Here is a 25,822-nt window from a genome sequence, read left to right as displayed (position 1 = left end):
CAAACTGGAGCCTATTCTTGAAATAGCCTTGAGTTTCATGTTCTTGGGAGAGATGAGATTTTATTCATACATGTTTCTACTTATAGGTGAGGAATCTGAAACTGGAGCATGAGCAAGAGAAAAACAAGATCTTATCTGAAGCTCTAGAAACACTAGCTACTGAACACCATGAATTAGAGCAGTCACTGGTCAAAGGGTCACCACCTCTGAGCATCTTTAGTGAGGAACAGTTCTATGATGCTGTTTCAGGTAAGTGTGTGACATAGAAAACTAAAATGTTAGGGGTTTTTTTTCTTTAAAAGACCAGGGTCAAGGGTGTGCATGTATTTGTGTGTTTATATATAAACATATGGATATATACATACCTTGACTTCTCGGAGTAATGAACAGAAGAAAAGGACTATCCTGTCACAAGTAGTTTGCAGTATAAATTTTGACTCTGGCTAGGAAGAATATGTTGAAAGGGGCAAAAGTAGCAAGATTTGGGTGCGAACAGCTGTAACCGGATTTGGAGTAATGAATTGTTTACTCTATAAGTAGTAGGTATGTAAATCTTGGTTTATATACAATAGAGCTCAATTTTTATAAGAGCCATGGTCACTCCTAGCCTGGCTGCTTTTTGCCATCTGTCTCTTGCCTTTCCATCTACAGACAAGGACAAGCTAATGAAAAAGGAATTTAGATCATGATTCAAAAACAGAAATGTGGTTGGTGCAGGCTCAGGAGAAGTAACACTTTAAAAACCCATGTTCAGTGTTTAAAAACAGATTAAAACATAATACACACAATTTCTAGCTTGCCTGACCAAAATGCATTAGATTAAATTGAATTGCACTGTTGTGAGGAGAAATGCGCTGTAATAAACTAGGTGTTCAAATAGGTTTCTGCTACTGAAACCATTCAGCTGGCTAGGATTTCAGGGTCACCTTAGAATGGACAAGTAGTTGTCTTGGCCATGTATACTGTGTCCTCTGCAGAAAATAAGAACCAGACCTCTTTGTTTGATTCCTATTTTTGGATAATGACTGAAGGAAAAAGCCTGTTCTCTGAGAATGAGGGATGCAATGTGGGTTGGAATCTGCATGCTGATCAATTGAGTGGAAGGCATAAATGAAACTGAATGCAGTTGCCCTTTTGTAAACTTTATTAAGCTACCAAAGGATTTGAGAAGTTTTGCCACCAGCAAAACCCCTCACCAAGGTTAAGAAATGCTGGAGAGAATGCGTGGTTTGGCTAGCTTGCTTAAGAACCTTCTGTGTGTTACTTCTCTACAGGCAGTGAGAAACGCAGGAGGCTATGGTCTGCCTAGTAGCCATTTGTCTTGTTGATGATTGTTTCTCAGCATTAAATTGTCTTGTGAAAATTATTTATCAAAGGCCTTTCACGGAACCTGAAAGACAACACAGCTGCTCCTAATGTGTGCATGCATATCATAAGTGTCTTCTGATATGTAGAAATACAACACAGACAAATTTAGTGACTGTGCCAGAAGGTAAAATCTATCAGAACTTAAGGAAACCATTCTGTTGGAAGAACAGGGTTGTCTGGGATATAGGTTATTATTGTTATTTATACCCTGCCCATCTGGCTGGGTTGTTAGAATACATACAGATGTTAATATAAAAGTCTAAGCCAGAATTTGTGCACTTGTACCCTAACAGAACATCTAAAGCTCCTCAGGTAAAACTACATGTCTGATATGCTTTGTGCCTCCCTTTCGGGGGGGGGGGGGTTGGACTCCATCTTAGTGCTGCTGTTTCAAGGGAATGTAATTTCTCATTTGTGAAGTTTGATAACATGATCAAATTTGAATACTGCACCAAGTTGTCGATTACTGAAATGCTATTATTGAGGGATATTACAGTTGCTTGAACCAAAGAAAATAACTGGGTGGGAATAAGGACAGTTCCCTTGTATGAAAGGGATTGAAAATTCACAAGAAAACAATCATCTTGGGCAGATAAAGCCATTTTTTTTAAAAAAAAAAAAATAAGCTTGGCTCTAAGAGAGGGGAGAAATGTAGGCTATTTGTTTTCACTTGAAACTGTGTATTATGGGCCTTGTAAGCTGCAGTTTTAATTAATTGATGTAAGACTTTACAATTGGCAGGTCACCTGGAACCATACAAATCCCTTGTTTTACGGACTTACCTAAATTAATATGTTTGCCTTGTTATGCTGTCCTTCTGTAAGTGGATAGGAAGAGTCTGTTTACAATCTTATATCCACGATAGCAAACTCTTTTGAAAAGTAAAGCTCCCTGTCAACTTGGGATGTCTGTGAGGAGATCAGGAATTATGCAACCCTAAGGTCTCTCGTATTACCTGAATGGTTTCCTGTGCACCATAATTAACCTGTAAAGCTTCACTTGTGCCTTACAGAACAGCTTGCTCAGCAGCTAGTTGCCTAAAAAAAAAAAGTCTGCATGTTTGGTATAACAGGACTTACCTAGTGGACACCTAGCTAGCTAATATCTGCACCACATAAGTATTAAAATGCAGTAAGAGAACTCTCCTGTACATTTTGGTATCTAACACTAGGAATAACTGACTGCAAAGGGAAGGTTATGAGCCAGTTTCATGATCTGAAGAATCTGCTTCCATCCTGACTTCCATGTCTCCAAGTGTCTTGGACTGTTAATATCCATACATAAAAAAACAGCCAATATATTCCAGCTCTTGAAATTTTGCATTGCCATCTATGCAAATATAGTGTTTGCTTTGATCAGATTTGTTTATAGCACAAACTGTAAACATTTATGCAAAAGGTCTGTGTGCTGTCCTCAGTTCCTTTTCTGTGTTTGTAGCTGGGATAGAAAGTAAGTGACTAAACTGGGTTTTGCCAGACACTGGAAGAAAAAAAACACACCCTCAGTCTCTGGGGAAAATATGTTCTATGAAGCCTAGGATTGTTGGTGGTGGGTTCTAAACTCTTTAGATAGCACCTCCTTCTCCCTATGGCTGGTAAAAATACAAATGAGTGTGTTTAAAATAGCAGATGCAAATCTGAATGTGTGTGTGTGTTCATGTGTGTGCGTGTACACACACACACACACACACACACACAGAGTTGGTGAGATTTTGTACTCCACATTTAAAAATAGAGTTCCACTGGCCCTGAATAGCATTGCCTAGTTGGCTTTGCTACCCATTTGGGTGAAGGAAGGTCATGGAACTTGTAGTAATGTGTAGATGCAGCTGATAACAGAAACCCTGGGCATCTGCCAGATGGGTATGATTCAGAGAAATGCTGGTCCTTGTTGAGTGTATTTCAAAGGATTGTTATGTGTGTAACCAATGCGAATGCACGTTGTGTTCATTTACCATGTTTACCATAGTTGGTAAGAAAAAATGTTTTCCTTTCCTCATTGGGTTGGACTTGCTGGTGAGTATATTTGCTTTAATGTGTCCAGCTGTGTTTCACTATATTTTTATCCTTTATTGTTGGGGCATATTAGTTTGAAAAATCTTGATGTACATTTTTTAAAAAAATTAACTCAGGCGAATACCTGGTGTTGAATTTAACTAGTAGCACAGGAATTAAACAACACACCTAGAGGAAAAGGCTGGATTCTCATATTAAAACTATGAAACAAAGAGTTGTGTAGGAACTCGTATCTTAACCCTGATTCCAATAAGTATGGTTAAAGGATAGGCTAATATCGCACCTGTAGCGGGCCTAAGTTTAGGAGTTGGTAAGATGTTTTGCTGGTACCCTGTACTTGTCTGTCCCTGCTCACATTCCCATCTTTGTATAATCCTTGGCGCTGAACAATTTGCTCACCCATGTTCTTTCAGAGACTCAGTCTCTACTTGTACTAAGTTTTCACTGGACAAATGCTGTCATCAGTACACCATAGGCTACTTAAGTTTCATTACGCTGTGCAAAGGAGGTGTCCATTAGCCTGCGAAAGGCTAGCCTGAAGTGTGTCTCATTTGGCGTTCATCTGTCTTACAGATTCAGAATCTGAAAAATCATTGAGTGGATTTGAAACTGTGACAACTTACTCATTAGAAGACAGCGTGGATTCTAGTGACACTATAACGTCTGACATGTCTGGAGAAAAGATCTGTAAAACTGGAGAGACTTTGTCAAATGGCATCAAAAAACACAGGTAGGATTTTTGTCTAGAGAGGCTGCAACCTTTACTGCTGTGCTAGAAAAAAAAACCCCTAAATGTGGTATCTACAAAAGATACTTGGGGATACTTCTGCCTTTCCCCTTGAACAGTGGTGGAACAGAAGTTCATTAATATGAGATCATCTTTTTTGCTGTTAACATTTTTTTAAAAAGTGAGGTACATTGATGTGACTACACCATGTTGCAAATGAAATACATGAATTCTTAACAATGCATGTTTCTGGCTCATTTAAATTTGTCTCACTGACATCAATACTGGTCTCTTGTTTCTTCATGTTTTTTTAATGTGGGTCTCTTACTGCCTTTTAAAAAAAGTTTCCAGTTACTTGATCGCCTTTGCATTATCATTCATTCAATGCTAATATTGGCCAGATATTTCAATATGTTTTTGCAAACAAAAAACATCAAAAGCAAGAGGTCATATTGAAGACAAATGTCACACATCTTCTGCTTCATCTGTTCTTAACTTTTTTACATGTAAAAGGAGGACAATAGATCCCCTGTGACATGTAACAAATACTGCACCTTATTTCTCAGGTTTCAATGCAGAGAGAATTTAATATGTGCACATTTATTTTTTACTTCCACTGTTTCACTATCACTAGTTGCTTGGCATAAAGATGGTGACCTTATTTTATTTGCTGAAGACAAATTCAAGAGAGAGAGTTCTGTTTAAATACGTTTCACTCTCATATGTATCAACATTTCCATGCTTGCCTCTTGGCTCAATTTAATGCATTCTGATCACCGCAAATGGCACCATGGCTTGTGTGCAGAATGAAACCTGTCATGTCTTCACTCACAATTGTTGTAGGACTGTAGAAATATTTCAGAATTTTTAGGCACAATGAAATTTAAACGAATAAGCAGTCAAAATTCCACACACACACCCCAGATTGACTCTGTTTAATAAATGATAACCAGCACTCCCCACTTCATCTCCCATGCCCCTTCTCACGTTAGATAAGATAGTTCTGTTAATGCAGTTTGCACAGTGTTCATTCCGTGGAGAAAGGAAGGATTAGGGTTCTTTATCAAATAATTTTTTGCTAGGCAGCAAAGATAAGCTCAAAGCAGCTCTAACTATAGGAAACAATCTGCAATTTGGCAGCTTTCCACAATGCTTGTTGTAAAACTCTATTGCCAAAATGGTAAACAAGAGGTGACAAGAGCCGCCAAGCTCTTATTTGTTCCTCCAGTCCCCTGGCATTTCTCTTCTTTCCACTACAGATGTCTCTCATTAGGCTTTTTGGTCACTTTTTTTTTTAAAACTTCTCTATAATTTTGCTCCCATACCCTTATTCAGCAATAATTATGTATTTTGCTGTTTTTTTATGGACTTTTTGGTAGGGTTTTAAAAATGCAGCTAGGGCGTATTCTTTTTTAACTTTCCAGCACACATCTCTTTCTGAACTATATTGCAATATCTGACCTGTCATCTGGTGCTATTTAGGGAATTGGTGTCTGCAAATACTGTATATTGATGCAGATTCTCAGAGCTCTGTGGGAAAACCAATCTAAATTTTGCCTTGGAGCAAACTTCCTCAGGGGATGAAGCTGTTCAGTTGTCTTGGGATTCTTGTACTGTTTTCTTTTCTTGTCATACCGTGACTACTGTTGTAACATACATTTATGTGGGCAATGTTTTACCAAGGTTTGTCTGAGTGTTTTATGTTTGCATTTATAACTAAATATATATATATACAAAGGGGAGGAAATGCATGTGTAATTTTAAATGTAGCTTTGATACAACACTAAGGTGAACATACTTTTATGGTAAAAATTGTAAATAAATATCTGTCATGATTCTAGAACCGCAGTGATGTTTGTATTACATACAAAAAAAGACATTCTACTAAAGTTTGGAATTGGACATGTTTTGCATGAGGCATGTGACTTTTCTGCTAAGAACGTAGCAAACCAGTTTGTCTTGGGAACGAGTTGTCATTTCATCTTTCACATTCACTTATGGGTTCTCATGCTTAGGCTTACATTATGTGCAGTTCTGAAACAAGGATGGGGGGGGGGGGGAATAACTAAACACATGCACAGGCCTAGTAGTGTCTTTTTGTCTGTGTGTTTGTCACTTGTTACTGTGCCATTTCATTTTTAAAACGGAACAAGAAACTGGCTGCTCAGTTTTCCTCAGTGGAAGTTCATTTTGAAGTGTAATAGATCGAAGGGGCAATTCTGACCGTGTTACTCTGTCATAATCACATTGACACTGGCATAATCCTGGTTCAGCGTTGGTGTCAGCATTGAGAAGGGGTAAGAAAAGCTGCTAATGACTCTAGGGTGCTGATTTCAAATAGCAAAAATATTTAAACTTCCACAATGATACCTTGTAACAATGTTTTAAAAGCCCCAAATATACAAAGGTTAACTGGGGGCTTATCAGTGAGCCAGACATGTAAATAATGTTCATTAGCCCAAGTACAGGCAGTGACTATTTTAGTTTAGTACAGGCAGAGATCTCCATGATATGTAATGGGGTGTACCTTGTAGATGCTTAACTGGCTCCATATAGCTGCACCACAGAATCATTCAAATTTAAACACACTGTCCTGTAAAATTTAGCCTTGAATATGAGAAGTACCGGTAAATAGAATAGGTGAAATGAGAGCTAAAGCCAGCTTCATGTGCAAAGAATGTGTCTTGTTGCTTGTTTTTCTGTGTCCCTGGTGCTAAACTTAGGCATTTGCTATTGGTTGCTTGAGATAATTGGCATGCTGAAACTCTTGGAATTTTTCATTGTTGACAATACATAACTAATGTTGAAAGAGTGCATGATCTGAAGCAGAAAAGAATATTTGCCATTTGATACAAACCATATGCAGCTTGTACTAAGCATGTTATTTAAGGCATGCAAGCCATTGGTATAGCATAGTGAAACTGGATGTAAACTGTAAATATGGCTTTTATGAGACTAGTAGATCAGACTGGAATTTTCATTTAAAGTTCCTGACTCTTGGGCATGTTCTCTTCTGTACATTCTATACATTAATAGTGAACTCAATTATTGGAATACTGATCCTTATCTAGCCAAAATAGCACCATCAGCGTGCAAGAGGGAAGCATGCCTGGGAGCAGATGGGAGGCAGGGAAAAGAAACCCCAATGTTTGCAGAATGGTTTGGGGGGGGAGCCCTAAGAGGAGCAAATGCCAAGAACTGCCCAGTGAAAACTGGGAATATCAGTGACCACAGAACTCTGGCTGACAGTTGAAGGAAGGGAAATGGAAAACCAGGATGGTGGTGAAATTGGCGTATCCTGGGAAATCCTGGGCATGTCTGGCTGGAACCCTGAACAGGAGCATTCCACACAACAACACTTTGTTGTAGGTCCTACTTGAGTTCCGTAATAATGAGATGATGATACTAGCGAAAAGTGCTTTCACATAGCATACCCTGCTGTCATCGCTAAAACAATACTGTAAGGTAGGTAACTATTGTACCCATATGGCAAGTGGAGGCTGAGAGTGTGGCTTGGCTAAAGCCATCTCTTGGGTTCCTGACTGAGGCAATCCCATTACCTGGGGACTCGTAGATCAGTCTTTTTTAGATCACTATGCCAGGATGTGCTCCAGATCCATTTTGGTCAAGTTCCATGGGCTTCGTCAACTTATCTACTATGCCTTTGTTGTTGTTGTTTTGACTTATTGGAACATTCACCTGGCCGGTTTTTGAAGGTTATGCCTTTATTTTTATTGCCATGAAAATGCAGGTCTTTTTACTGTTGTAAAATAAACTAAGCATTCGCTATAAAATTCACTGCTAGAACATACACACGTGCCCCTTCAGAATTGCAGCAGTAAAAGTGGTACAATGTTTTTTTAAAATAAAAAAACAAAAGAGCATTACTCAAGTTAAACACTAGTGTCAGCTTGTCTTCTGCAAATAACCTGTGCAAGGAATGCGCTTATTGAGACAGAACACACACTTCCTTGGTATAACGCTTCCCTCTTTATTCACTGAAACTCTATTGAAATTGGGAGGCCCATAGTTAGCTGCTTTGGTGAGTTAATGAATACCATGCCGTTTAGGGCATATAGCATAAGGAATGCAAAATGTAGTACTGTGAAATAAAGCAAAATATTTCATAGAATTAAAAATCTATTAAGCTGAGAAACCATGTTCCTCTTTCTTACCATTGCAACCTGGTGGCAGCCATTACATCAAGCGGTAGCAGGGAAGGGCCTCTCGCTTTATCACTGCAACTGAGAGGCCAGTGACTGCCTCTCTTAGAATTTTTCTACCCCAGCTGTTTGTTAAGAGAACTTGACACTAAGAACTTGAACCAAATCGTCTTACTTCTTCATTCCTCCTGAACCATTTCTCCATTGTGTTGTCTTTTTTAATTATAACCCTGAGGGCGGTGACTCTATTGTTTTGTATTGATCTGTAAACTGGTCTGGGGCATTTTTTGGCTGAAGGGCAGGATAAAGATTAGTGTAAAATAAACAATATAAACCTTGCCCTCTATCCTGATGAGTAACTGAAGAAAGCAGTTCTAAAACTAGAAAACATTTTCCTGCCCTTTTTGCACTAATTTGGATGAAATCAATTCTGACAATCTTTTTTTTTTTTTTTTTTTTTTACTGATCTTTTTCACTGGAGTAAGTAATAAATGCTGGTTGCTGATGATAGTTGCAAAGAAGTATAGGGAGGCATATTGTTAAGGAGCTTTAGAGTCATGCAAGTGTTTTTTTCTGAAATTGAAGACTTCTGTCTCACTTGTGAATTCTTTTTCAGATATCCTGGACTGGGCACTTGCCTTAATAACGGGGCCTTCCTGTCTCCCATCAAGTGGAGTCAAAATGTTATCTGGATGCAGGCCTGTCCTGTGAAGGGACCGCTACTTCCTTCCCAGATATAGTACTATTAGCTTAGCTGGGGTAGAAGTGGGGGTGTAAAAATTATTAATGGGGGTGGGGTGGGCAGATAGAGAAGTCCCCTAAATATAACTTAAGCACATTACTGTTTCACAAGTGATATTTATGTCTATACTCTAAATGTCAACTTGTTTTAACCGTCATGGCTTCCACCCAATGAGCCCTGAACTATTGCTGTATAAAGGGACATGGACTGCTTTGGGTATCTTCACAGAGTTCTTTGGGGGAAAGCCCTGATGGGTAAACCGGTTTTGAAATACGTAGTGTAGATGTGGCTAATGCAGCATGTAACATGGGAAGCATTGAATGGTATTCCCAAATAATGTTACTATTAAATTTTGAATGGTGGCTGAGAGCATTTTATTCTATTTCTGTGCAATTGTGTTCCTCGCCCACAAAGTTTTGCTTAATAGCCACCTTCACTATTGGGGTGCAGTTGTTTCCTTTCCCCTTCAATTTTGTGCAATCTAGCATTAATCTTAATGGAAAGTTACAGAAAACCAACTTCTCTGACAACTTTCCACTGCATTTGCTTTCTCTTTCTGTGGGCTTGCCTTCTCTTGTGCTACAAAATAATGAAACACTAATATTTGAACATGCATATCCTTAGTGGTACACACAGGCAGGAACTGAGCTGTGTAGTTTGAGAACATAGAGACAGGGACAGACTGTTGCTCATTCATGATACAGCAGAATACTGTCAGTGTAAGACATTGCTGACCTCTTTCTTGACTGGGCAGCATTTTCAGCAATAGGGTTAAGCTCGCAATACCGTAATTAGAGAGGAGAGGGGGAAAGAATGCGTTGTGTAAGGAAGCTAAAGACATAAACAAAATAAAACCCACTGGATCAGAACACAGATACCAATCTAGTCCAGCATCCTGTTCTCACAGTCTCCAACCAGATGCCTATGGGAAGTCCACAAGCAGGGCCCAAGTGCAACAGTGTGTGCACGTCACCTGTGATTCCTAGCAACTGGTGGCTAATAGCCATGTATTCCCCATGTTTAATGACCAAAGTCAGTGGCTATCACTACGTGTTGGAGTGAATTCTCACAAGAGTAAATTCTTAAGGCTTTGAGCTGAGTGACTGACCTGCTTAGCGGAGCAGGGAAGCTCACTTGCTACTGACAAGTGCCATAGGAGTCAGAAAAATATCTGAAGGGGAGGTTCAAAGCAACCTTGCGGATTTCCCAGCTTTTGGCTTCTCCCTACCATGTGTGGCCCAGGATGCCACAAAAACATGTCTCCTCTAAGGAGGGAAAATAAAAGAAGGAAGACTCTGGGGGTCCAGTACACCAGGCTGGATCTGTTTAGTGGATCCTTGGAAACAGTTTGTTGAGTAGAGAAGTACACTCAAAATGGGTAGTAAATCCAAGAAAACAACTTTACAATGACAGGAGTCTGCCATCTGACTTCCTGTTGGGCTCAATGAGATTGAAGCAACACTGTGAAATTGGGACTATTTTCAGAGACTTGGACAGGATTTTGTTCGTGGCAGGCAGAGTTTTAGTTTGAACAGTCTCCATATAGCATGAGGATTGAACACAGTACTCCCAGGATGACTGTTCTCAGGAAAGTGAAGAACAATTTTCTCCAATTGTGTTTCTTACTATAAGGGTAAAACACCCGGTTACAAAATGTCAAGTGTTTTTAGTGATATACAGATTATTCATTTTGGTGTTCTTTTGAGGAAAATCATAACACGAAGCAAGTGCACATGTAGGGTTGTGTTTTGTGTTACTTTAAAAAACAAAGAGCACACTTATTTAATACTGGAAGAAGGAACGTATTTAGACTGGGATTCCGCAGGCCTGGTGACTGAAAAAAGAGCAAATTACGGTATGCTTGGAAAGACAGCATCTCTTTGGTGCACAAGTATATTAAAGGCCACCTAGCTTAAAATTGTTCCCTTAAAAAAAATTCAATTTTTCATGCTGACTTGCATGCTAACGGTGCTTTTTTTTGGGGGGGGGGGGAATTCACTGACTTTATGTTGGCCTGATGTAGAAATTAATAATGTATTTTGCACCATTAGAACTGGATAAATACAAGTTAGGTTTTCCTGCCATAAGGGCTTTTGGCAGGTTACCAGGTATTTTTGCTTACTTTAATCTCACAACCCTGTGAGATAGGTTAATAGCCCTTCTAGTGAGTTTGATTAAGATGTAAGATTAAAAGCTAACTACTTGCAATTAAGCTGGTGGTTGTGGTGGGTGGTGGGATTTAAAAAAAATAAAAAAATACAAGTGTAAAAACATTTGTATTTTCTGTTGTTGGCAAAATGAAGACACATCTGGTGCCGAAAGGTGCTGTAGTACAGGCTTTGTAGAAGGACAATCTTTCAGGGAGTTGGACAGTGGCATTGTAGAGCAGTTACTTCCAGTGATAATGCATGTTCATTTTTCCTGTTCCATTATGGGCTCTTGTCAAACTGGTTTTGTAGGCTTTTTTGCTTCAAGCAATAATTCTCACGGTATTCTTACAGAGGCATGACTAGCACCTGCTGCAATACCCATCTACATTCTAGTGTGATTGTTGCGGGAACACGTTGGATGACAACCATGAAAAGTCATTCTTTCTTGGCATTGTTAGAACTGGTTTTTGAGCTTTTTTTAAAAAAAGACAGCTTAATGTATATTTGGGGCAGGGACAAAGTAAGAGAGAGCCATCCAGATAATATCCCACCGTTCAGAACAGTCTTCCTTAGGTGTGAATTTGTCTGGATCACAGACAGCTTCTAGTCTAATCTAGTCAACTTCATCACTCAACTGAATTATATGGGACTAGGGGAAGCAGTTGCATAGTAAAGAAATGGAACGGGCTTCCCCCACCCAAAGGTAGGCTCCTTAACACACTTAATGCCTTTACCAAGTGTCCAGAATTAAGTGGGATGCCACCCACCCACCTCTCGTGCTTCAGAAATATGTTTACACAGGTGCACATCTTTTCTTAAAGTCCTGTTTTTTAAAAATTGCTTTTACAAATTGAGCTGTGGTTACTCATACAGAATACTGGGCTGTTTAACCTTAAGTACTTAATTCTTAATTAGTTCTAATTTAGTTCTTAATTAAATGTATGACAATGCCTTACATATACTCAAATTTAGTATAATTATTCATACTTTTATATTGAGGACAGATCTTCTCAACTACCTGTGTGACAAAACAGTTTGTCTGAATTGGTTACCCAACCAAAGTTGCATTATCTTTATTGCTACTATGCAGCACATTTGGGTGGTTTATATTGAGGTACATAACTGGTTTGTGATCAGCGATGTATCATGAGCCCTATTTGAATAGAAAAACTGAGGGTTGGGAGACCAGTTGGCTGTTGTTAGACAGGTTTCTGTTCTGTCAGTATTGCATACACTCTTCATTCTGCAAATACTTAAACTAGAAGTATATTATTCAGGTCTAATGAACTTGGTCTCTTGCCCCCACCCCCCCCACCCCATCTAGGACAAGCTTGCCTTCTCCAATGTTTTCCAGAAATGATTTCAGTATTTGGAGCATCTTAAGAAAGTGCATTGGAATGGTAGGTGAAACATAGCTTCGAATAAAAAGCTTAATCATAGTCTTTATAGTAAATGTGTAGCAATAGATTATTGATCATATCCCCCCAAACTGGCTTTTGAATAAAAGAATTAAGGACTGACTGATGTATGCATGCATTTCGGAAGTAAATGGGTGTGTGTCTTATATAAAATCAAATGTCACAAAAGTGTGGCAAGCTTTTATCAGCTGCAGCCAGCATGAGCAATGGTCAGGGATGATGCAAGTTCTTGTCCAAAACATCTGGAAGAAACTAAGTTGGGGGAATCAATTCTGGTTTGTAGCCTGCAGGTAAAGCTTGTTAGGTTTTTTATTTCTTATACAGTGCCTGTTAGGTACTTTATAAATTAATGCTGTAATTAATAATTAATATTGTAATTAATAATTAACAATAAAATAATTACAGCTTAATTAATACCGGCCCTTTTGCATTAATGCCTTCTAAGTGTTATTTCAGCTCACTGTAAATCAGCCTTCTTTCAACTCTTTTCATGATTTGTGTTTTAGTAATATTCTCAAGCTTAGGGTGGTCCTTTTCCTTGCCCATTTTATCATCGCAACCACCCTGTGATGTAGATTAGAGTGAGTGAGGGACTTGGAATTGTTTTGTGAGTTTCATGGCTTAGTGGAAATTTGAAACCAGGTTTCCCTGATACAACTTCAGTACTCTACCCGTTGCATGCTGTACGGGCTCTTGTTTAAAAGGGAGGCAGTGTTCCTGCCCCCCACATTCCTTTCATATCACCCTCTACCTTCCCCAATATGTACCAGCTGTATTTGATGATAAGACATATACCAGCCATAATGTTGGCAATGCGCAGTAGTATATGTAAACATTTTTAATAAATGCTTTTAACACTCTGCTAGGAGCTGTCGAAGATCACTATGCCAGTAATTTTTAACGAGCCACTGAGTTTCCTACAGCGACTGACAGAATATATGGAGCATACATACTTAATTCATAAGGCCAGTTCGCTTTTGGACCCGGTTGAACGAATGCAGGTACTCTACTCAAAATAAATGCATCTCGTGTTCTCTGAATGTTGCATACTGTTTCACGCAGGTAGATAAAGAGAGCTGCTTATTATTACAACATCTGAAACACTGTTGTGAACATTGTTGTGCATGAAATAAAAGTAATTTTGCCGCCAGCTATTGAATATCAGAGCTGTTAGGTTGGCATTAAGCAGTACTGCTTAACTCTTTGGTTTTTCTATTTTTAAAGTGGTGGTTGTAATTGACTTTTTCCTCGTTACGTGTTTTCATGATACTTAACTACTTGAATGCTTACCTCTTTCTGAGAGTTAGTGCTTTAAAAAACCCCACACAAAATAATTGGTAAGATTTTCTGCTTTAAACAAACATAAATATAAGTTCAAATTGCTTTTTCAACAGTGTGTAGCTGCCTTTGCTGTCTCAGCTGTTGCCTCTCAGTGGGAACGTACAGGAAAGCCATTCAACCCATTACTTGGAGAGACGTATGAACTGGTCAGGTAACAAACTCACAGTGCAGTTTAACTGGCTGGCTCATTGAGAATTGAAAGTTAATGTCAGATATTTAAGATTTTGTTCACTGATTCTTTTTTAATGTACAAAGCTGATGTGACAATGCCTCATTTTATCCCCTTTTGTAGAGAAACTACAAATATCACTCAACTGTCACTTTCTTTCCATGTTTAGAGAGGACCTTGGATTCAGACTCATTTCGGAGCAAGTTAGTCATCACCCACCAGTCAGTGCTTTTTATGCTGAAGGACTGAGCAATGACTTTGTGTTTCATGGTTCTATTTATCCTAAACTAAAGTTCTGGGGAAAGAGTGTTGAAGCAGAACCCAAAGGGATAATAACTTTGAAACTTCTTGAGTAAGTTGATCTGTTTGATACCTTTTGGCTGCCTTAGGCAAAAAACAAGTGGCATGTAAACTGCAGTGTTGTATAATGTATACTGGGGGTTCCCACACTGTGGTCGTTCAGGTGGTCTGTGTTGTGTTGGTGAACTTGGGAGACAGCATACCCATCATGTTAAATGCTGATTTTTAACTGTATTTGCATTGTTTTTTAAAAATTTCCTGTATATTGTATTTGATTGTATTACAATTTAAATGCTATAGATTACAATCAAATACAATATACAGGAAATAAAAAAAAATGCAAATACAATTAGAAAATTATACGGCATCCTTACTAAAGCATTACAATTGCTAAGACAGATGGAAAAAACATTAAGTGCTCAGCCAAGACGCTCACCAATTTTCAAGTGGTCTGTGGGGGAAAAAAACATTTGGGGAGCTACTGTTCTATCCTTAAACCTGAACATTCCCTCCCCATTTGTAGAGATGAAACCAATCAGGCATGGTATATAAGTAAAAGGATGGAAGGCAAACTGCACAGCTCTGGCTGTCAGAGCTTTGAGAACCAGAGGATGGTGTGCCCATCTGATATGGGCAGAGCTCTTTCCTTGTCATAGTTCAGATGGACTGAGCTACATCTGTAAGTATGGTATTTGACTGAGCTTAGGCAAGGTCAGCTGCTGAAGTCCCTGTCGTTGAAACCTGTGCAGAAGAGTTGGCTATTCTGGGATTGTCTTAAATGTGTTTGAGAGATTTCCAAGTCAATTTAGGATAGGAGACTTTCATGGTTCATGCCTGAAACCTAGATTCATCTGGCCAGGAGTTGGGGAGAGAGTTAAGGTAGGACTGACTGGCCAAGATTTGCTAAAGCCTACAAAATTGTGAGAGCGAAAAGTAATCATCATCTTACGCTTCCTTGCACCGTGAAAGATTTTGACCTAAAGGCATGTTCTGATGACTTTTGTTTTGTGAATCTAAGAGCTTATTCTCTTTGCTCCCTTTCAGACATAATGAAGCATACACATGGACAAATCCTACATGCTGTGTGCATAACATTATTGTGGGCAAACTTTGGATTGAGCAGTATGGGAATATGGAAATAACCAATCACAAGTAAGCTGGAAGTCTTAACTTGCTACTTAGCTTGAAAGTGTGGCATGCTTATACTGTAACAGATATAAAATGCACTCTTAATTCCAATGCATAAGAAAACATTAAAAGCATAATCGGTGTTGTCAGGCAACATGAATAGCACTGCTCTGCATCACTCAGATCCAAAATGTTCCTGGAGAGAGTGTCAGGGAATATTATGTTACTCTTTCAGTGGTCAGAGATCCAGTGTATTTAATTTATATTAGATCAGGGCTTCTTTTTTCCTTTAACGCTTTCAAAATATCTCCTTAGTAGTAAAGCTCATAAACCCAAGGCAGATATAGTACATATATTATGCTGAACGCTACAGGAGCCAGAGCTTGCATGCTTGAAGTACTTTAAATGGCTTAGCCAGTATTTGATGTGAAAGTGTAAATTATGAGAGTTAAATTTAATTTTCTGCCCCCACAGAACTGGTGAAAAATGCATGTTGAACTTCAAGCCCTGTGGCCTTTTTGGGAAGGAGTTGCACAAAGTGGAAGGTTACATTCAGGATAAAAGGTAAGCAAGCCTCTCTGCTTATATTTCTAAGGCAGATGGCAGATGATTTATTTTTATTTTTTACAAAAATGCTGAAATGCTATTAGCCTAAATTATGTTGCATAACTAGGGATGAGAAGCCTCAGGCCCCAGGGGGCAGATTTGGCCCTCTAGGCTACCTCTCTTGTCCTCAGGCGTTTGTTCAGGTCACACCCCTCACTGGCCCTGCTCCCATTTCCTTGAGTGCTTTGGGCTGACTAGAACGTGGTCTTAACTGTGATAAAGCCCCTTGCCTGCCTGGATGGAGAGAGACTTGTGTATGAACCTCTGACTTCTGCATAGTTAGAATGCAGCTCACTGTACAAAGGCAAGAGTCACATTCTTTGTGTTTCCTTCTTTTGTCTCTGTCCCTGCTCACCAGTGGCATGCAATTTTGTGAGAGGATAATGCTTCCTTTGGCTCTGAAAAATGTCCCCTACACCTGACTTAGATGTTCATTAGCTTCTGTGAGTTGAGCATTTTCTGTCTTAACTTCTGTTTAGAGCCGTAGTCTTGATTCAGCCTTTTCAGATCAAGGACCCACCTTTAAACTCAAACATGCACTGAGAACCCATTTCTTAATTTTCTACCATCTGTTTCTATGGTGGTAAGAGATGCTGTTGCAACCCACCTTAGGTCATGCTGTGACCCGGTATTGAGTCCCAAGCAACCAATTGAAGACCAGTGGTTAGGAGTGTGAACCTGAATATTATAATAAGTCAGTGCTTCTGCTGTTCCTTAATTTGTTTGTTTTGTGGGGGGCTCTTTGACAGCAAAAAGAAACTTTGTGCACTCTATGGAAAATGGACTGAGTGTTTGTATAGCGTTGATCTTGCAACATTTGAAGCTTACAAAAAGAATGACAAGAAGAACACAGAAGAGAAGAAAAACAACAAGCAGGTATTGATATTAAAATGTAACTTGGTAACAGTGATGTGTGTTTAAAACTAACAGCAGTAAAAAATGTCCTCAGCTAAATACCTGATGGTATTGTTCATGATTTGAAAGGATTTATGCAGCCATCCTGTTTTCCTCAGTGCTTTAAAAATCCTGAAAATGTTTTTTTTTCTTCTCCTTTGGACTTTGCATGCCTAGTTGACAATGTGATCCAGTTTGGACAATCTTGCAGAGCTCCATAAACCATGGTTTATAAAATGAGGAAAGCACACTGGGCCCAAAGCACTCTTCTCTCACCGCCCTCGCCTCTCACTCATTTGCACCAGCTTTGGCACACATTGGCTTGTATTAAGCTAAGGGTTCCTGTTATGTCAAAGCAGAAGGAACTCTGGCTTACCATTGGTTAACAAGCCAGGAAAATAAGCTAGGTTACATCCCAATGTACTGTTCTAGTTTACCAATATTAAGCTAGAGTTCCCTGCTTCATATGCAACAAAGAACTCGGGTTCCCTCACTGCAAGGTGAGGTTACAAGGGAACCAGGCAGAGGGCCTTCCCGGTAGTGGCGCCCATCCTGTGGAACACCCTCCCATCAATGTCAACGACATAAACAACTATCTGACTTTTAGAAGACATCTGAAGATGTCTGAAGACATTCCCTGTTTAGGGAAGTTTTTAATGTTTGAAGTTTTATTCTGTTTTTAGTCCTCTGTTGGGAGCCGTCCAGAATGGCTGAGGAAAACCACCCAGATGGGCAGGGCATAAATATTATTATTATTATTATTATTATTATTATTATTATTATTATTATTATTAACAAGTCAGAATCTTTACTGTAAACTCCTTTAGGGGAGGAGTTCTCAGGCCTGACATATGTTCCTGGCATCATAACCTATGGTGGATTAAACTTTGGTTAATGGTCCAAAGCAAACCTATTTCTTGTTTTTATGGAGATGGCAGCATCTTGTAGTCCTGTAATTATAGAGGTATATAAAAAATGCTTTCAATAGACAAAAGCTCTTTAAACTTCATCACATTGGTGATGTTGTATCCTCTCCTTTGATTGATTTTTGCAGACAACATAAAATTGCGGGGAAGGTAGGCTGCCATGAAAAGTTTGTGGGATTCTCTCTCTTTTTCTAAGGGGTGTGTGTGGCTTTGTACACACAATTGCAAATTGTGGCGCCTGCTCTTGGGTTGATCAGCCCCATGGAAGGAGCTCATACCTTTTTAAAGACCTTCAAATTATTCAAGGTGAAAATAAACTAATTTTTACTCACCAAAACATAGGGATTGTTGCAACTAAAGTTGGGATACATTTTAGCACATGTTTAATTTTGGTTGGATCTTTCCCTTAGTTTGTATGTGAGAGATACCAATTCTGGTACACGCTTAATGTTTATAATTTCAGAATGTTCCAGTAGTGATTCACATGAATTGCTACCTGTAACGCAGCTTACTTCACTTATTATCAGGAGTATGGAAAGGCTCTAGAGACCTACTGCAGTCTTTGAGAGGCAGCCCTGTGAAGGGCCCAGGGGGACAGGAAGAGCAAACAAGAAAAACATACCATTCGTATATGCCTCTTGTGTTACTAGCAAACTCTGGTTATGCAGAAGATGGCTGCTGCTGTGGTGCAAAATACAGAATGCTTAAATATATGGAGCCTTGCTTTGGCTTGTAGATACGTGGAATTTACAAGGAAGATGGAATTGGATAATAGCAGATTTATTAATGGTAAGGATTTGAAGCTGAGATACTTCCAAGTCCCTTCTAGAAAGTTCTGGCTTCACATGCTCAAAAGGAGAATTGAATGGCTTGGGCCACAATCTTTATCTCACACTAAGATCCAATAAAGCTGGCGCACAGGACATAGAACAGTAAAGAAGGTTTAAAAAGCCAATTAAGAAACAGGAAAGGGAAGAGACGTGCATGGTTGAAGGGGAGAAAAAGAAAACAACAAAACAGAGCTTTGCTCCTGGCAATTTCTTCCTTTTAACAATCTATGGTTTTGTAAATTTGCATACACTCAAACATAAAAGATGTAGACAGTTTCCCCCAGGCAGTCTGCACATTTATTTCCCTTGCCCCCAATTGCATACGAACTGGAATTTTTTAAAATAAAAAAAACACACCAAGGAATTGACTTGATCAGATCAAAGGTTTGTCTCGGGGGAAGGGTGGGGGAGAGCCTTCTGCCCTCCATACGTTGTTGGATTCGATTCCCATCAGTCAGAGCCAGAATGACCAGTGGTCAGAGATGACGGGAATTGTAATCCAGCAACTTCTGGAGGGCCAGAGGTTACCCTCTTGTCCAGCTTTCTGTTGCCAACCCTCAGCAAAACGTTCGCAAGCAGGACAGGTCAAGAGATAATTCAGTCGTATATCCATAGTACCTATACAATTAATATTTGCCCCCGTCATTTACATGATTGGTTAGTTATCACACCACTGGGACTAGGTGTAGTTGGAAAGCACATGAAGCGTTAACTTATTTAAGCAGGTCTTGTTGATGCCTGGATGGCAAGACTACCTGGGGAGCATTTTGGGAAATCATCACTATTTAAGGGAGGACTAGGCATCAGTTTTGGGATGAAGGACCACATTACCTTGGGGGGTAGTGAGGGGCTGCATAATGGGGCAATGGACTGACCAAAGCAATAAGTAGATAGGATACATGTTTTCTCTCTCCTCTCAAGCTTGTGGTGTTGCACGTAGGATGTGGCCCACAGATGGCTCACTTGTGCCTTAATGGGGCTGAAAAGTATCCACATGAACCTTTTGACAACATTCATCTTAGTGTAGCATACTATATGCAGGCTGGTTTTGCTGCATTTCTCAAGATCCTAAAATAAAAACTAGGTTATTCCGAATCTAGCATGTATTTCTAGAACACCTTTTCATCGAAGCATACGTTTTCTAATGCAGGCTTGTATATAAGGCCAGGTATCTTACTAGCCTGTGGAGAGGAAATGTGATTCTGCTAAGCTGCTTATTAGGCAGATCAGTAAGAAACAAAGCCTTCTTTCCATTCCTCCTTCACCAGCCAACATGGTTTTGTGCTGGCTGCAGAGGGCAGCGCATACTGCCTTCTCCATCCAGCACAGAAAGAAAGTGGGCAAGCAGAGTAGGGGACAGATTGCTCCATCCCTCATCCGCCATCTTACTCACCTGCTGACATGGAATTCCTTATTGCCTATGGATGTTCCAGGGTGGTCCAAACAAGTGACATGTCTGAGAATGATCCCTCCCTCCCTCCCTCCCTCTCCTTGTGCAGAGTATTTGGGAATTATTAAATGTTAACTCCCATGTTGTCCAAAATGGTCTCCATTTTGACCATGTATCTGTAAATACCTTTATTTGTTTTTTGAAAGGTTGGAGATATATATAGATATACAGTGGTACCTCGGGTTCAGTACTTAATTCATTCCAGTAGTCCGTTCTTAACCTGAAACTGTTCTTAACCTGAAGCACCACTTTAGCTAATGGCACCTCCTGCTGCAGCCACGCTGCTGCTGCCCGATTTCTGTTCTCATCCTGAAGCAAAGTACTATTTCTGGGTTAGCCAAGTCTGTAACCTGAAGCGTATGTAACCCGAAGCGTATGTAACCCGAGGTACCACTGTATATAGATGATATATATAGATATATGATATATATATATTCCATGTGTGCCTAATTCTGCTGCCTCTTTTAACTACTAGAGCTAGTTTGCAGGTTCTTGTTTTTCATTTTACTTTCTTCTTATAGATGGGCAGTTCTGATGAACCAGATGAGATGCCGTTGCCAGATTGTGAAAGTGTGTGCGTTATACCTGGAAGTGTGTTGTTATGGAGGATAGCCCCAAGGCCTTCTAATTCAACACAGGTGAGTAACCTTGACCAAGACACTGCATTTTGTCAGTGTGTTGCTCTGTCTCATGCACATGTGCTGCATGGATTTGCATTTCTTTGTATATGTAAGAGTGAGGTCTATCTCATGTTGCCTGGGTTAAAGGGTGTGTAGGTGAAGAGAGGAGAGAATATGGATAACTTTGCACCAGCTCGTGCCTCCATTTCAGGAAAACAAAATTCAGGTTACAATTAGGTGTCTGGCAGTTAAATTTGATCCTCTCGCTGTAGTTTCCTCAACCTCTTAGCACCTCCATTACTGTGTGTAACATTTGTAAAAGACAGGATTATTCTTATCAGTGTAGAATTCTTTTGATAAAACCCTTAAGGTTTAGTTAGCCTTTTCTCTTTCCATAGCAAACATGAGCAAGGCTACCCCCTTCCTACCCTTAAGGTTTAGTTAGCCTTTTCTCTTTCCATAGCAAACATGAGCAAGGCTACCCCCTTCCTACCTAGACACAAGGCGGGATCCAGTGCTCCTGTTTCACTAGCACAAGGGATGTGTATTAGCAGAATTATAGTTTTGTTCTTGGAAAGCATTGTATAAATTTGGGATTTCTGTTGTTGTTTAGTCGTGTCCAACTCTTCATGACCCCATGGACCAGAGCACGCCAGACACTCCTATCTTCCACTGCCTCCCGCAGTTTGGTCAAACTCATGCTGGTAGCTTCAAGAACACTGTCCAACCATCTTGTCCTCTGTTGTCTCCTTCTCCTTGTGCCCTCAATCTTTCCCAACATCAGGAAGACTCCAGGGAGTCTTCTCTTCTCATGAGGTGGCCAAAGTATTGGAGCCTCAGCTTCAGGATCTGTCCTTCCAGTGAGCACTCAGGGCTGATTTCCTTAAGAATGGATAGGTTTGATCTTCTTGCAGTCCATGGGACTGTCGAGTCTCCTCCAGTACCAGTTTAATGTTTTTTGGAGTATTGTGATCCTCCCTGAGAGCTTTTATGGCAGAATATAAACTTTAGACTCTTGCTTCCTCAACACATATACCGCAGCGCATGTCAGAATATATATTGTATACTTGGATTTGTGGCATACTTGTCAAAAAACTTGTCTGCCTCTTTTTTTGCTCTTTAGGCCCAATTAGAATTCTATCTATTTAACATGGAGAGTTGGATATCAATTAGCTTCAATTAATCCCTACCCCTATTATTTATATACCATTACATTCTCAGCATTTAATACTAGTAAATGTTTGCAATCACATTGGAGCCTATACTCCCCATAATCATATTGTGGTGATCCAAGTTCTGAAATATTCCCTTGCCTGTTATTCCAATTGATGAGCAAATAAAACAAACCTGTCCTTCATCATGCAGCTTAACACTTTTTGTTATGTGGACACTGATCCTTTTCCATTGATCCCATTCCAGTTCTTGTAGTCTTCTAGTTCGTCCTGCACAAAATCCCATCTGTTTTCTGTTTGAAAGGCCACTTAGATAATTTGATGATACCTGTTCATTTCATGAACACTCCTTTCCCCAAGGTCACTGTAATGAAAACATTGAATAAAAGGCCCCAAGACTGATCCCTTGAGAAACTCAGTTGGATACTTCCTCTGAGAATGTATAAGCCCATTAACAGCTGGTACTTGCTCATAAAAATAAAAGAACATTCAAAAAGCTCTTTGTTGTTTTTCAGATGTACAACTTCACTACTTTTGCTATGGCTTTGAATGAATTGGATGAAGAAATGGAAAGTGTTATTCCTAAAACGGACTGCAGGCTAAGGCCAGATATAAGAGCTATGGAAAATGGTGACATAGGTAATTTAAAGGGCTAGCTGAATTTTTTTAAAAAAATATATATCCAAATGCTTCATTTTATAGGACATACTTTTTATGTATAGATTTGCTTTAGCAATCAAATTTTACAGAGTCCCTTGCAAAGGAATGCCTGTTAGTGATATAAATAGTAATCTGATGCTAACTTTTTAAGAATATTTACATCTGACATTCCCCTTCTACAGCTAGCAAGGCAGCTCCTCCTCGTGCAATGGTTCTCAGTTTTGTCGTTGATTTTATATAAATGAAAATTTATGCCTTATGAATATGAGTTTCAGCTTGTCCTTTCTCACAGTGTCAACTTTTATCAGGAGCTGGTTTCTGATTTTGTAACAATACCATCAAAATTACTCAGACTTTACTTTACACAAATGCAAACTCGATATATTAACAAATTTCAGTTGATTTCCAATGTAAATTTACAGAAGCAAAGAATATGTGAAAATGCTGCAATGTCAGGGTTGTATCTAACACTATCACTGTACATAACACTATCGCTTTGCTCCCATAATATGACTTCACCTCCCCTGTGGCAGCCTTTTGTACACCCTCAAAATCTGCTCTGGGGGGTTGGGGGGGACACACCACCTGAAGCAGAGCTTGAAGGCATGAGAGGTGCTATAGGTGGGGATAAGAGGAAGGTGAAGTCCTGTTTGCTCATGCCCTTAGTTAATGTACCTTACATGCCTGTTATCTTACATCATTTCTTAGTTAGTCCCATTATTTGGGAGCAGGGGAAATATTACAGTGAAGCTGGTGTTTGAATGATCTACCAGTTCACACCACTGCACAAAAACCTCAAGATTCTAGTTGTGCCAACCAAAACGGCATTAAAATTCTACCCCCGTCACTGACATAGCACTATTCCAGCTATTGGGAGTATTCTTCCGTAGGTTTCAGTTGGATCCAGCCTTTTCTCTGTCTGTCTCTTGGTAGATGTAGCAAGTGAAGAAAAGAAGAGGCTTGAAGAAAAACAAAGAGCTGCTCGTAAAAACAGGTCAAAGTCAGAGGAAGACTGGAAGACAAGGTCAGTAAACTGGGGGCTAAAGCACTTGATTTAATAGTTTACAAATGCTTTTTCTAACTCTCTTTTTAAATGTCTGCATACTTGGGAGTGCCTGGCAATACTACACATGTCCACTGCTTATGTGCTGCAGTACTTTGCCATTTCAAATTGCTCATAGTCTGAAAACTCACTGCACCATCATTTTCGAAAGAGGCCTTATATTTTACAACAGCGATTTAACTACTTACTTCTGTTCCTTTCAGTCATTACTCACTAGATTTTTTGCCCGTGTTGAAGCTTTCAAAAGCGCTTAGGTTTAGCAGTAGCCCCTTGGAATTAGACTTATGAACGAGGTAAACAAATTATTTCCAGTACAGCCACACACTGGAGTCTGTGAAAATCCCTAGCATTTTTAGGCCAGCAGTGGGGACTCAGAAGTAATTTGTAGCTGGTCCCAGGGGAATTTAGAAAGAAGGGTACTTTTGACCTCCTGTGTCTCTCCAGCAGTGTTTGATTGAAAACATTAAAGGTAGGCAGACTTGGAAACTCTCCCGTTGAATACTCTGTTGTATCCCAAGCAAGTTAAATGGTTCTGGGACAGGAGTGGGATTACAATTGCGAAGAAGTCTGATGAAATGGAATTTTGGTACAATTCTGTCTTGAAGTTTAAAATTTGGAATTCATATCCAATAAATGCAACGAGTCTGCATTTTGAACTTGTGAAGTAGCTTCAAGCTCAGAGTGGGTTTGTGGTTTTTGTGCAATTTTTAAGTCTCGGCACTCATCGGTGTGCTTTTCCACTTGAGCCTCCAATAGATGCATACCTCATGTAATACTTCCACCCATATTCCATGAAAACATGAGGTCTGCATTCCCTCATTGTAAAAGACATGCATTGCCTGTGAACATACATGCATCTGTGTGGACATACATACATGGACAGCCTAGTGTTAAGGTTTTTTATAATCTTTGCAATTTAAGTTGGTTTGAAATGTGTCTCAGGGCAAGTTGAATGATAGGGCTGTAAAGTTACCTTGTGAAATGCAGCCTACACTCCCATTCTTAAAAAGGCATTTAAACCACAACTTCTGATTGTAAAAACATATTGAACTTGATTATTGTGCTTGTGAAGTACATGCAACATTATACCAACTTGAAGGAAGCAGGCTCACTCTCTTGTATACACAGTCCATACAAGGTGATTTTGGTGCTAAATACAGAATGCAGCAATATGCCAAATAGACTGTTTCTTTGCCACATTTAATATTCCATGCGTGTTTCTTTCATAATGGTAGAAATTCACATACCTTTATTGTGGGCATGTTCACAAATAACAATGGTTGTGAAGCCATTTCAGTCCCCCAAAATAGGACTTTAAAATACCTTTTTTATTATTATTTGCCAGTAAGCAACACTTTCTAAAACTGGAGAAATGACTCTAAAATGTTTTTTGAACTGTTGTTCTTTTTATTAGGTTTCATTTGAAATTTTTGCCACTTACACCTCACATTCTGGTCCTTTTACACAGATGTTATACTGATAGGACAGATAGTGTCAATATTAAAAAGTGATACAATTTTGTGCTTTATAATGGTAGAACACCAAAGTAATCATGTATTAAATATTCAGTTGCTCCAGTGGCTGTATTTAAAAAAAAAAATAGTTCAGCCAGAAATCTCATAATTGGGAGATTTAAATACTGCTAAGTAGGGATGAAAACACATCAAAACACTTCAATACAAGTTCATCTAGTTGCATTGGAAACTCCAGGATGAAAAAAGTTTTCCTAAAAGAAGAAAGTACTGTATATATCAGGCAGGCTAAGAGGCTCGATAGCCCAAATTATGAAAACATTCAATTCTTGGTTCAAATTCATGTCCATATTTAAAATCCGTTTAATTGTTTTAGGTACTGTTGCTGTTTCTTCAGTATAATTAAATTCAGCAGGATGTTTCAGTTGCTTTGCAAACAGGTCAATGAACCCAAATAACCCTGGACTATTGTGCAAAGAATGTGATGGGATGAATTGCTTCTGAAATAAAACAGCTGAAGTTACGAGTGACAAAGATTTCTGGCTTGTAAAAATAAATTGTGAAATTGCATGTTTAATGCAAGATAAAGGCAAGGTTTTGCAATACGA

General features: G+C 39.3%; 1 protein-coding gene across 4 annotated transcripts in view; it reads left to right on the top strand.

The window, feature by feature from the left end:
* OSBPL1A (oxysterol binding protein like 1A) overlaps positions 1–25,822 on the top strand; it is a 69,110-nt gene that overhangs the window by 38,846 nt on the left and 4,442 nt on the right. For all 4 annotated transcript variants that reach the window (XM_081206783.1, XM_081206785.1, XM_081206784.1 and 1 more), the window contains 12 exons: positions 87–249; positions 3,957–4,113; positions 12,490–12,565; positions 13,450–13,584; positions 13,978–14,075; positions 14,263–14,445; positions 15,438–15,545; positions 15,996–16,085; positions 16,877–17,003; positions 20,749–20,865; positions 22,535–22,658; positions 23,613–23,703. In XM_081206783.1, coding sequence (XP_081062909.1) covers positions 87–249; positions 3,957–4,113; positions 12,490–12,565; positions 13,450–13,584; positions 13,978–14,075; positions 14,263–14,445; positions 15,438–15,545; positions 15,996–16,085; positions 16,877–17,003; positions 20,749–20,865; positions 22,535–22,658; positions 23,613–23,703 — 1,469 coding nt within the window. The remainder of the gene's footprint in view (positions 1–86; positions 250–3,956; positions 4,114–12,489; positions 12,566–13,449; positions 13,585–13,977; positions 14,076–14,262; positions 14,446–15,437; positions 15,546–15,995; positions 16,086–16,876; positions 17,004–20,748; positions 20,866–22,534; positions 22,659–23,612; positions 23,704–25,822) is intronic.

The sequence above is a fragment of the Podarcis bocagei genome (genome assembly GCF_964188305.1).
Source record: "Podarcis bocagei genome assembly, chromosome: 8".
NCBI classification, from domain to species: domain Eukaryota; kingdom Metazoa; phylum Chordata; class Lepidosauria; order Squamata; family Lacertidae; genus Podarcis; species Podarcis bocagei.
The sequence above is the reverse complement of the archived record's forward strand: the minus strand, read 5'-3'. Positions and strand labels throughout refer to the sequence as shown.